General features: G+C 61.3%; 1 protein-coding gene across 1 annotated transcript; it reads right to left on the bottom strand.

The window, feature by feature from the left end:
• Positions 1-4,346: 4,346 nt before the first annotated feature.
• Positions 4,347-11,579, bottom strand: DUSP7 (dual specificity phosphatase 7). The gene is made up of 3 exons (XM_007527314.3): positions 10,905-11,579; positions 9,168-9,602; positions 4,347-6,447 (listed from the first exon to the last, which is right to left on the bottom strand). Exons 1-3 carry the CDS (start codon positions 11,431-11,433, stop codon positions 6,140-6,142), a joined length of 1,272 nt encoding a protein of 423 aa, XP_007527376.2. The 5' UTR covers positions 11,434-11,579; the 3' UTR covers positions 4,347-6,139.
• Between the last annotated feature and the right edge of the window lie 258 nt (positions 11,580-11,837).

The following is an 11,837-nucleotide window of genomic DNA, read 5'->3' as shown; positions in this document are numbered from 1 at the left end:
AAAGTGTCCAGTGAGAGAGTGCCCTGCCTCTCCTCTGGATGCTGGATATGTGGGTGCACAGTGAAGGCTCACAGGGTAGGTTCCCCTCCAGCTGGGTGACTGGAGACTCAGGCTCCCCTGGCCATGAGGGGACTGAGACTCCACTCTGCAGAATGGCACTGTGACTGGCATTTAGACCTCAGGCATGGAGCTCACACCATGGGCCCCATCTCTCGCAGGGTTCAAATCCTGCTGGTCCCCCTGCCCCCCAAGATCCCCGTCCTGCACAGCTGCCCCTCAGGCTGTTCTCTCCTCAGCAACTGGAGGTTCTCTGGAGTGACAGCCAGAGCCCATCAGCACCCGGGCTTAAGGCTCTTGAGGGGCTCCCCGTCCTCTCGCTGCCCCTCTCACCCTGTACAGGAAGGAGGAGGTGTGGGTGTGGAGGCGGCAGTGGCAAGCCTACAGATGCCCAAAGATACAGGGGACGGGTGTCCTGGGCAGGGGGTGTACCGGGGCGAAGGGCATGCGGCTGCCTGAGCAAAGGAGGCTCCACAGGGGCTGGACTCCCGTGTCACCTGTTGGGGCTCATCCGGCTCATCAAGAGACAATGGGGCCTGGGCCTCATCCCGCCACGCCTCGCCTTGGGAGAACTGCTAACGATGTTCTTGAAAGACCAGGCTTGGCAAGGGATGACCTCACCCTGCCTGCCGCACCCTGACAAGAGGAGGCTGGAGTCACGGCAGGCGGCTCCTCTCCATCACGGTGGGGCCTGCTTGGGCTTGTCCTGTCTGAGAAATGAGGGGGCAGTGTATTTGCAGGTGTGTGTGTGTGTGTGTGTGTGTGTGTGTGTGTGTGTGTGTGTGAGAGAGAGAGAGAGAGAGAGAGAGAGAGAGAGAGAGGCCGAGTGAGAAGGCTTTTAGCTGGTGGACAGGCAGTACCTGGCTAGAAAGACCCAGCGCAGTGGTCTAGAAGGCAGCTCAGTGGACACAGTACTGCGAGGTCCTGAGTTCTGTCTCCAGCACTGCATCCGACACAGTGTCCATCTGGTTCTCTCTCTCTCTCATTAATAAATATTTAAAAAGCAGAGAAGGAGAGGAGAGGAGGGGAAGGGAAGGGAAGGGAGGAAAGGGGAGGGGAGAGGAGGAGAAGCAAGACACAGGCAGCAAGGTGGAGAGGCCTAACTCCAGCCCTTATTTGTGCCACCCCATGGAGGTCTACTTTCTCCATCTATATGGAGTTAAGGGAAATGGGACCCCTCCCTGTGCTCTCGGGTCCTGTAGGGCATCAAGAGGCAGATGGGACAATCCCAGCAGCCTTCCTAGAGGAGGTGAGCGGGCTGTGTCCAGGTGGAACCCAGACACTCCCTTCCACAGCCCAGGCTCCTGTGTCACTCAGAGGTGGAAACACTCCTTCCAGAGCCCTGTATTAGGATCTCTGGTTCCTGTTGGGACTTGGAGGTGGGGATGGACACACGGGGCAAGCCCAGTTCAGTGTCCAGGTCTGAGTCTGCCAGACAAAGGGCAGCAGGGAGGGTACCGGTTCCAGCACAAGCTGGCCGTCCACCCGCTCCTGGCCCACTCAGGAGAGAACTGTGCTCTGGGGAGGGGGCCTGAGAGGACTGCCTGCCTCTCTCCCAGGCTCAGAGCAGGACCACGCTGGGGAGATATTCGTCTCTTTGCCAGACACCCTTCAGTGTGCAGACTGCATCACAGTGCTGCCACAAGTTCCTTCTCATGTCCGGCCTTAAGTCACTCCTGGGGCTGCACCGGGTTCGCTCATCAGAGGACAGCTCGAGAGCCCCAAGATCCTGCCACCCCGCCTGCTGTCACTCCGCTCTCCTCAGGCTTGTTCCCACTAGAACAGCCCTGCCAGCTCCTAAGGAAACGGCCGCTCAGTGAGGGAGCGAGCGAGAGAGGGAGCATTTCAGCTCTTCCTCCCACGAGAAAACGTAGACTTGAGTGCGTGAGGGCGTCCCTGGGGTCTGGGCAGAGGTGAAGACAGGATCAGGAACCCAAAGGGTCAGAAAGAGAGACAGGCTGAGGACACAAAGACAGGGCAGGCGCAGTCACAGGGAGCCAGGGGCTCAACAGCTCAGGAGACCCCAGCACCAAGGGTCTGGACCGAGGACCACTTGGAGTGGACAGGGCTCACGGGGCGAAGCAAGGCAGCGACAGGGTGGGGTAAGGGGCTCAGAGTGAGGGACCACAGGACCCCAGACAGGGACAGCTGAGGAAGTAAGGCCTAACCCGAGGCCATAGACCCAGACTATCCCTTCAGTCCCCACCAAAGGAACGCTGAGAGGGCGTCTCTGCAGGTGAGGATGCTGAGGGGGAGAGGCTGCCCGACCTCAGGTGGCCCAGGAAGCCCATCCTCCCCGCACACCCCCCACCCAAGTCCTTTGAGGAACTGGTGCAGGAAGAAGCAACTGCTACGCCCACCCCCATCCTGTCCTCGGGCGCACTGGCTCTGCCAGGCACTTACTCAGGCTGGCAAGGGCCCAGCCCCCAGCCGGGCACTCGCGGGCTTCCCCAGCCCTGGTTGAGGGCAGTGAGAAGGAACAAAGACCCAGTCTCTGCCTGGCCGGGCCCCCCACCCTCTGGCCTGCGCTGACACAGAAGGACCACGGCCCTGAGGAAGCCCAAAGCAAACGCAGTGCCCGCCCCTCTGCTGGTGCTGAGAACCCCTCCTCCTGTTTGTACCGGCCTGCTGACGGCACAACAATGCTCCCCAAGGCTAAAGACAGGAGGAGCACTGGGTGAGAGGGGTGCACAGCTGGAACTCGAACCTGAGCCCCTCTGCCTTCAGAGACTGCACTCCGACCCTTATCATGTGTGTGAAGTTTGGACTAGCTTCTGGCCAAATGTAACTCGTGCAGAGAATGTGTGGTCCGGACAGCTCACTGCAGAGTCCTGGGGAAGAGGATGAGCGGCCCTAACCCTTCTGACCCTGTCACCTGGAGTCAGTTCAGTGCTGGTCACAACAGAAGAGATAAAGGGGGGAAGCCAAGTAAACTAAGTCAGCACCCAGCCCCTCTAGTAGGTCTCTGACGGGGCTCACCCAATCCAATCTGGGGTGAAGGACATAGCCCCTGGGGAGCCCCATCTCCCCTTGAGGTTACCCAGTGGGGGCCCCACTCCCCCATGCTATAGTTACACTCCTTATCCAGCCCCATCTTGGCTGGCGTGGGCCCCGGGTGGGGCTGGTACAGGAGGCTGCCGGCTCGCCCACCCTGAGGAAGACCTGGCATAACCAATCCCCTCCCGTGGACTCAGGGCAGGAAATAAGCAATGCCTGCTGTGGAACCGGGTGGTGGTGAACCCAGCTGAGACCACGCATTACCATGCACAAGGACCCAGGTTCAAGCCCTCATTCCCCACTTGCAGGAGGGAAGTGGTGAAGCAGTGCTATGGGTGTTTTTTTTTTTTTTTTTTTCTTCTCTCTCTCCGTTTCCCCTTCCTCTCTCATTTTCTCTGTCCTAGCAAATTAAAATATTCTATCTTGGATAGAGACAGAAATTGAGGGGGGTGGGTGGTGGTATAGCCCATAAAGCATTGGACTCTCAAGTATGAGGTCTTGAGTTCAATCCTTGGAGGTACATACATCAGAGTGATGTCTGGTCCTTTCTCTCCTATCTTTCTCATTAACAAGTAAAATGTATTTTAAGAAGCGAGAGGGAAGTGGAAGAGAGGGAGAGACACCTGCAGCATTGCTTCACCACTCCTGAAGCTTTGCCCCTGCAGGCAGTGTGTGTGCTCAGCCAGATGTCTCACTGCCCAGCCCCCCATCAAAAACCGAACTGACTGCATACTAGGTATCTAGGTATGGCTGGCCCCACCTTAGGGGCCACCCAGCCCGAGAAGCGAAGCGGGACCAGATTTCAGAGAGGCCGACAGATCTGACCAGGTTCAGTTCCGTGGGCATCCCAGGACTGTGAAGGGGGTAGGGGAGGGCAAGGGTGATAGGTGTGCACGCCCAGTCCTACCCACAAGAGCAGTAAGAAAGGGCTGGGGCCCCTGAGCTGCAGGGGGTGGGAGGGTCAGGAGCCCCGAGCCCCGAGGGGTCCAGGCAACACTGAAGCAGGAAGGTGAGGCAACTCTGGGTGTGCAGCGGGCTCAGCTGTGCCGCCTCGGTCTGAGGAAGCTCTCCAACCTTGTCTCCCCTCTAATCAGCAAAAGCCCAGAAAGTTCTGATGCCCTTGGCTGCGGGACTGGGGGCAAACACTTGCATTCTGCCTCTTTCTGCTTCTGCTGAAGACCTGGGTGCACCTCTCACCATCGGCGCCCAGCAGGACCCAGGCCGGCTGGGCGCCACCTCCTACAGCACAGGTTCCACAAGAGCAGTGCCCACCCCTCAGCAGACACGATCCATTTTAAAGAAAAAATAATATTTATTTGCAATATAAACAAAGTCCCGTTGCTGGCTCGGGATATTTATATTTTTATATATATATATATGAATGTGTGTGTGTGTATGTGTGTGTGTGTACACACACATACACATATATATATATATATATATATATATATATACACATACATGTAGGGTCACAAATTTTCCTTCATTAAGATCATAAAGCAAAACCGGCCACCCTCTTGGCATACCCTCATTTATACAAGTCTGATGCATCTTTCTGGGGTTTTTTTAAAGTAAAAAAGAGAAAGAGAACCATGTACAGCATGGAAGGTTTTTCGTTTTTTGTCAATTTCTCGACTGTGGCAAGATCTGAATCCGATGCCCGAAAGAATCCCTGAAAACAACCCCGTGAGGTAAGATGCAGTGGGGGCAGAGTCTCCGTGGCCTGCTCACATGCAGAAGACTGGCTGCCTCTGGGGCCTGGCTGCTCACCCCTCCCAGGCCCCGTGCAGTCCAGACACCTGGGAGAAGTGAGGCTGAAGGAAGGAAACTGGAGGGGGTAACGGAATCCGTGGCTTTGTTCTGTGAGAACTAGGGGTGGGCAGCTCCGCACCCCTTTTACGAGTCCATTCTCGCCCCTTCTGCCTCTGCCCTGGGACTGCAGCAATGGGTATGAGCTTCCTGGCAGAAGGCCTGGGCAACGAGAACAAGGCAGCCTTCCACAGGCCAGGGCTGGGAGTGGCAGTTGACTCTAAGCAACAGCCAGGATGGAGGAGAGAAACCTCAGGAGGCAGGGCCGCCCCCTCCCCTGCCCCCCAGAAGCTTTTCTGGCCACTGAGCCTCTACTCTCCGCTATAAGAGAGAGAGACAGAAACAAAGGTAGTGAGTGGGTGCTGCTGAAAAGGGCCCAGGGCCCCAGGCCCAGGCCTGGACAGGGACTGACCCCAGGGGCCTAATGCTACCGGCTTGGCAGTGTCCTGTGGCCCCACCTCCAGCAGGACCTGGCAGGGCCTCCCACCTGCCCGTGGGAGTCTGCAGGGACCCCAAAGCAAAGGCCATCCTCTAGGCAGGCAGCCACAACGTGCATGCAGTCACCGTCACTGCACTGCACTGCCAAGTCGGGAGGGTAGGAGCTGTGGGCTGACTGGGGGTCCCATGGCGGCAGAGCAGCAGACCGCCCCTCGAGAAGGGCCCGCTGCAAGAAACAGAGGCTTCATACATGTGCAAAACGCATTTGGTCAAGATCAACATGGGGTTTGTCTTTTCCATTAAAAAAACAAAACAAAACAAAACTGGTTTTCGAAATAGAAAAACGAAACTGAGAATACTTTTCTCTCTCTTGCGGGATCAAGAAAGGATGAAATACTGGTTTGTACAATTTGTTTGTTGCATGTAGCTTGAAAATAACACTTTCATTTTAAAAAACAAGAAAAAGTCAAGAAGTATTTGAACATTCTGTGCTCCACGGAGCTTGGATTTACCTGCCAACATTAGAAAGTAAACTCAGGTCCATGAACGTGTTTAAAAAACTAAAATAAAACAAAACACCAGCCAAACGGGCTGGGTCTTCAGCGGAAAGGAGTGACCTGAACAAGGATAAGGCCCCCCCGGACTCCCAGAGCCATGCGCTTGAGAGCCCCAGGCCCTCCACAACGTCCTGCCGAGGGTGGCCATGGCTGTGGGCCCACCTCCCCAGGGTAGCGAGAAAAGCTGTCACCCATCAGTCTGGGGCCAGGCAACAGCTTAGGCCAGAGGCAGCAGGGGTGGTGGGCTGCCCCGTGGAGGACCGGCCCCCCGGCTCCTAGCCTCACGTGGACTCCAGGGTGTTGAGCGGGAACAGGTTGTGGTTGGTGGGTGTGGAGAAGTAGAGCTGCTCACTGGGGGTGTGGTTGTCGCACGGGCTGCTCAGCCCCAGCGTCCGCTCGAAGTCCAGCAGCTGCCCCATGAAGTTGAAGTTTGGTGAGATATTGGACTTTTTCCTCTTGACAAAGTCGTAGGCGTCATTGAGCGACAGGTTCATCTTCTGCATCAGGTAAGCCACGGTGACCGTGACCGAGCGGCTGATGCCTGCCAGGCAGTGCACCAGGACCCCACACTTCTTGGAGCGGGCCTCATCTGAAAACAGAGGCACACGTCAGGGAGCGCCTCCATCAGAAAGCCCAGCGGGCAGGGCTGGGACACGGGGAGAGTGAGGGGCAGCCAGCACCACCGGGTTCAGTGGACCTGGTGAAGCCCCACATGTGGGGCAGTAACTCGGGACAGAGGTCAAGAGCATGAGTCACGCGTCAGCTCCAGCCACGGACACATGCCTCAGTTTTCATGTCTATAACGGGGGCCCCTACTCCCAGGGCTCTCGTCAGAGACCTGACCTGTGTGGGGTGGCTGGTGACTGTAACCACTGCTGCCCGCTATGAGAACCATCCATCCATCACCTGTGGCCCCTCAGGCCCTCTGTCCAAAGGTTTTACAAATGGGGAAGCTGGTGCAGAGGCAAAAGGCTCCTGAGGGGCCGCCCAATTCAGCACCCACCAGGCACTCTCTGCCGACACACACCTGTGGGTGGGAGCTGAGCTAGTTCTCCTGGCGCAGCTCCTGTGGGCACACTGGCACCCCCAGCGCCTCCTAGGAGACGGGCCAGCCCAGGGCTGCACTAGGCTCTGCCCTGTGCCCAGCCACTCTCAGGGTCCCAGTCTCACACCTCAGGGTCAGAGGCTTCATAAGTGGAGTGGAAGATGGGGCCTGGCCGGTGTCAGTGACCTCGCACCACTGCCAGCCTTGCCCCCGCCTCTCAGCCTCCTCACTGCTCTGCCCCACACCCAGTGGGGGCTCGACAAAGACGGGCTGAGCCACTCACTAGTTGGTCCTGTGATCTCTTCTGCCCCTGGGCATGAAGACAATGGCCTCTCTTGGCACCAGCACAGGGTCTAACCAAAGGCAGCCCTGGAGGCCCCCACCTCCCGATCCTGAGCTCCTGGGCGCCAGGTGCTCAGCTGGCTCTCAACCAGCGCCATCCTACAAGGTGACTCAGAGGCTCAGTAATCATCCCTCCTCTGGTGTACGCTGTCTCTGTCTTCCTTTCCCACCCCGCCCCTCACGAGTATCCAGGGCTAAGCATACGGTAGGTGTTTAGTCCAGTCTTAACTGGAGTTAAGACTTGGGGGGGAGGGGAGGGAGATGCTGGGGCTTCATTTGTAGCTGTGTGGCCTGGCCTTGGCAGACGGGGCAGAGCAGGATGGTTCAGATGAACCTCCGGTGCTAACACGCCACAATCTGGGGAAAGCCTGGCCCGCAGCCCCTCCAGATGACTCCCGCCGGATCTATTTTGAGCATCTTCAGGGTATGGCCAAGGGGAGGGTGGGCTGGTGTGTGGTCCTATCCCACCGAGGCCCCTATAAGGTGCTTTGGCCTCAGTTCCTTCACTGGTCAAATGGGGCGGAAGTTTCTCCCTCATCCCATGCCGTTTCCTCCCCAGCCCAAAGGACAAAGGTACCCCAAAACCAGGCTCGCCCATGGGGACTGTGGGGGTCCCTCTTGGTGGCAGCACTGTGGGGATTCCTACCACCCTGTTGACTCTACCTACCTGGGCGGAGCTGGGAAGCTCCAAACAGCCCCAGACACTGCCCCTCCCCCAGGCCTCAGCTTCCTTCCTTCCTGTCAGCCAGGCACCTAGTTTTGGTTCCCAGTAAGCGGATGAGGAGGAGAAACCTCCCACTTCCTGTTATTAAAGCTCGTCCAGCCCAGCTGACACCAAAACGCCCTCCGCTGGACATGACCACCAGTGGGAGCAGGCTGCCCGGGCCGCTCCCACCCTGTCACTGGAGGCCAGGCAGAAACCCGGGGCCAGCAGGCTCAGAGAATCCAGGGTGTGCGGTCCTTCTGATCCTGCATCCCTTCCCCCGCACCCTGGAGGGCAGCAGGGGCCAGAGGAAATGGTCTACAATCTAGCAGCCTCCAGCTGGCCACGGAGGAAGCAGGGTGGGGAGGTCAGAGGTGAGGCCACTTGAAGTTCCCGAGTCAGCTGAGCCGGGCATCCAGGGGCCTGAGGGCACTGCAGCAGAGAGCAGAGCTCGCTAGTCTGGGGACGTCCTCAGCCCTCCCTCACATGCTGTGTACCCCCACAGACCAAGCAACCCCACAGGCTGCCAGGAGCATCTGAGGTCCCATCGAGACACTCAGGGCCACCACGTCCCAGAAACTGTCTATTTGGGGAAGATCTGTGATTCTGGAGCTCCTCCAGTGTCCCCCGCCCCCGCCCCCCCAGCACCACCACACAGATACACCCAGTAAAGCTTAACCAGGCGTCGTGACAGCTCCATCCTGGAGAGACATATGTGCTGGGGTTGTGATGCTGAGCAAGCAGGGGGGGCTGGGGAGACAGCATGATGGTTATGCAAAAGCCTTCATGCCTGAGGCTCCAAGGTCCCAGGTTCAATCCCCCATACCACCACCAGCCAGAGCTGAGCAGTGCTCTCTCTGCTTGCTCCCTGTAGCTCTCTCGACAAAATTAATCAAATTCCAACAAGAAACCAGCAAACTAACAAACAGAGCAAGTGAGGCCCATGGGAGGTCAGAGAGTGTGCTCAACCCACTGGCAGGGCCAGGGAAGTCCGAGAGGGACAGCAAGGTCTGCGGTGCCCACAGCCGGGGGGCCCAGGACTCAGAGCACTGCTCAGGCCCCCAGGGCCTTGATGACTCAGAGCAGGCATGGGTACACCCGTGGTACACGCTGGCACATGCAGGGCACACACAGGTCTCAACAGGCCCAGAGACACCCAGTCAGACACAGGAGACACCCGGAGTCCCGTACACCCTGCCCAGAGCAGGGCAGCACCTACCGATGAAGCTGATGGCCTCGGGGAAAAACTGGGAGAGGTTCTGGCTCCAGTGGTCAGAGATGGGGATCTGCTTGTAGGTGAACTCGCCACCGTGCTCGAAGGCGTTGGGCAGGTTGGGCGTGACGTTGAGGATGTACTTGATGCCGTACTTGCCGAGCACGTCCAGGTTGGTAGAGTCCTTGGCGCAACCGAGGTAGAGGTAGGGCAAGATCTGGACGGGGAAGGCCGGTTGGCTGGATGGCACGGGGCTGCCATCTGACTCAGTGGCACTGCTGGGCAGCTCTCGGTCCGACTCACCGTCCGAGCAGTCAGAACTGATGCGCAGGCCCCCCAAGCCCAGGACCGAGGTGGGCGGTGAGCCGCTGGGTGAAGACGAGCTGTCCACGTTGGTCTCGCAGTGCTCCGAGTACTCGGTCTGGAACTTGTTGAAACCACCTGGGGGGGGGGATGGGGGGATGGTGGTCTGGGTGAAGGACTTTGGATGCCACCGGCCACCACCAGCCCCAGCCCAAGCTGGCTACACAAGAGCTCTGAGCACAGCACGCGTGTCACACGCCAAAACAGGATCCCCGCATGGTGCCCTCCACACCCTCAGATGGGGAAACTGAGGCTCGGGGAGCTGAAGTCGCCTTTGCAAGCTCCCTATCCTTCCCCACAACGCGCCAGGGCCCCAGGCGGGCCGTTCGCCAGCTGTAGGGCACTCGGGCTCGTTTCCCTTCTGCAGCTCCCGTGCCTGTCTGCAGCCGAGGGTGCCCAAGAACTGCGACGCAGCAAAGGGAGGGAGAGAGCCCTACCTGGGGCCACATCTGCCCAGCTGTCCTTTCTCCCTACCCATGAGACTGCAGGGTCCAGAGCCGCGGCTGGACCTTTCCTAGAGAGAGGGGTTGTCACGCACCCTCCTTCCCCCCAAGTCAAGCAGGACACTCTGAAGGGGTTGGCTCGCTCCACCTTTCCGGAACCTCCTCTGACAACACAAGGGCTGCCCGCCACCCCCAGCCTGGGCTGCACTGGGTGGGAGGCTGCTGGGGGCCGCGGAGGGACAAGAAGTGGGGCAGCGCCTGGCAGCCGGGCAGGGCCCCGCGGGCCGGGCCTCCCCTCCCCTCCCCTCCCCTCCCCTCCCCTCCCCGCCCGCCGCCGGGAGAGGCCATTTTGGAATGTTAATTGGAAACACCGGCTGCAGCCACCCGCGCCCCCACTCCCGCTGGCGCCCCTTTCCACCCGCTCGGGGGAGGTGGCCCTGGACAGAGGACGGTGCGCCGGGGCCACTGTTTGCTGCCCGGCCGGCCCCGAGGGGCCATCACGCCCCCTCCCCCGCCACCACCCCCGTGGGGGCGGCCCTGCCAGGAGTCGCCAAGCCGCGCGGGCACGAGGGACGCGAGCTGAGAAAGGCCCCGTCCCGGCCGTCCGGCCCCGAGCACCGCAGCCCCGGGGGCGCGGGCCCTGTGTCCTCCTCCCTCGGGCCTCTGGGGCTCCGGGCTGGGCTGGGGTGGGGGGACAGCCATGCTCCCGAGAACGGGGAAGAAAAGGCAAAGGAAAAAGAAAAAGAGAAAAAGAAGCAAAGCCCAAGCCCAGAAGGTCCCCGGCGGCTCACCGGCCCACGGCGAGAAAGGGGTTTCGGTGCCAGCTCGGGCCGGGCCGGGCCGGGCCGGGCCGGGTCGGGAGCGACGTGGCGCCCGGGCGCCCGGGGGTGGGGTGGCGGGGCGCCCCGGGAAGAGCGCGGCAGCCGGCTGCCCTCACCTTGGAGGTAGTAGGCCTGGCAGCCGTCGTCGCGCAGCTTCTGCAGCAGCAGGCCGAGCACCGAGGCGGGGGCGCCGGGCTCCGGCTGCCACTCGGCCGTGGCCTCGTCGTACAGCAGCACGGTGGCCGCCTTGCAGCGCGTGGCGAAGCGCTCCTTGTCGGCGTGGTTGGGGATGATGGAGCGGATGGGCAGGTTGCCCTTGCGCAGGCGGCGCAGCATGAGGCCCGGGATGGCCAGGTTGATGGCCGTCTCGATGTGCGACGACTCGAAGAGCTCGTGCGGCCGGCAGTCGAGCAGCAGCAGGGACGCGCCGCCGCGCGCCTCCAGCTCCTCCTGCAGCCACTCGGCGCTCTTGCAGGGCATGGCCGCCGCCGCCGCCGCCGCCGCGCCCGCCCCGGACCCCGCAGCGGGCTCCGACCCCGCCCCGGTGCCCCCAGCCGCCGCCGCCGCCGCCGCCGCCGCCGCCGCCGCCGCGCCCGAGGCCGACATGGGCGCCCGCGCTGCGGGGCCGCGGAGCTGGGTTTTCATGGGGAGCGCGGGCGGCCCGGGGCCGCGGCCGGGCAGCCCTGCCCTGGGACGGCGCCCCGGCCGCGTCTCCGGGCGCCCGCCTCCCGCCGAGCTGCGCGCCCGCCGCCCCGGCCTCCCGGCCTCGGTCCCGCCCGGCCTGCGCGCGCCGCGCCTGACAGCCCCAATTAAACGGCGGCTCCGGCGCGCGGCCGCCCGGGCGTCCTGCGGGGGGCGGGGGGCGGGGGGCGGGGCCCCGGGCCGGCTCCCGAGCTTAAAGGCGCCGCGCCCCTGCGGGGACTCCGGGCGGGCGGGCGGGGGGCACCGGGCGCGCTCACTGCGCGGTGGGGCCGCGGCTCCCTCGGCTCGTCGTGGAGGCCCGGCCGGCACGCTCTCCCCGACCCTGGCCCCTGCCTGGCCCCCAGCTG

This window comes from Erinaceus europaeus, chromosome 12, assembly GCF_950295315.1.
Source record: "Erinaceus europaeus chromosome 12, mEriEur2.1, whole genome shotgun sequence".
NCBI classification, from domain to species: Eukaryota; Metazoa; Chordata; class Mammalia; order Eulipotyphla; family Erinaceidae; genus Erinaceus; species Erinaceus europaeus.
This window is presented reverse-complemented; position numbering and strand designations above follow the sequence as displayed.

What these genes read in the sequence shown, in the direction of transcription:
- DUSP7 (XM_007527314.3), bottom strand. Translation starts at nt 11,433, where the DNA reads ATGAAAACCCAGCTCCGCGGCCCCGCAGCGCGGGCGCCCATGTCGGCC. An exon ending in CCAGGCCTACTACCTCCAAG is followed by an intron (nt 9,603 to 10,904) that starts GTGAGGGCAGCC and finishes CCCCCCCCCCAG; the next exon opens with GTGGTTTCAACAAGTTCCAG. An exon ending in CGAGGCCATCAGCTTCATCG is followed by an intron (nt 6,448 to 9,167) that starts GTAGGTGCTGCC and finishes CTCTGTTTTCAG; the next exon opens with ATGAGGCCCGCTCCAAGAAG.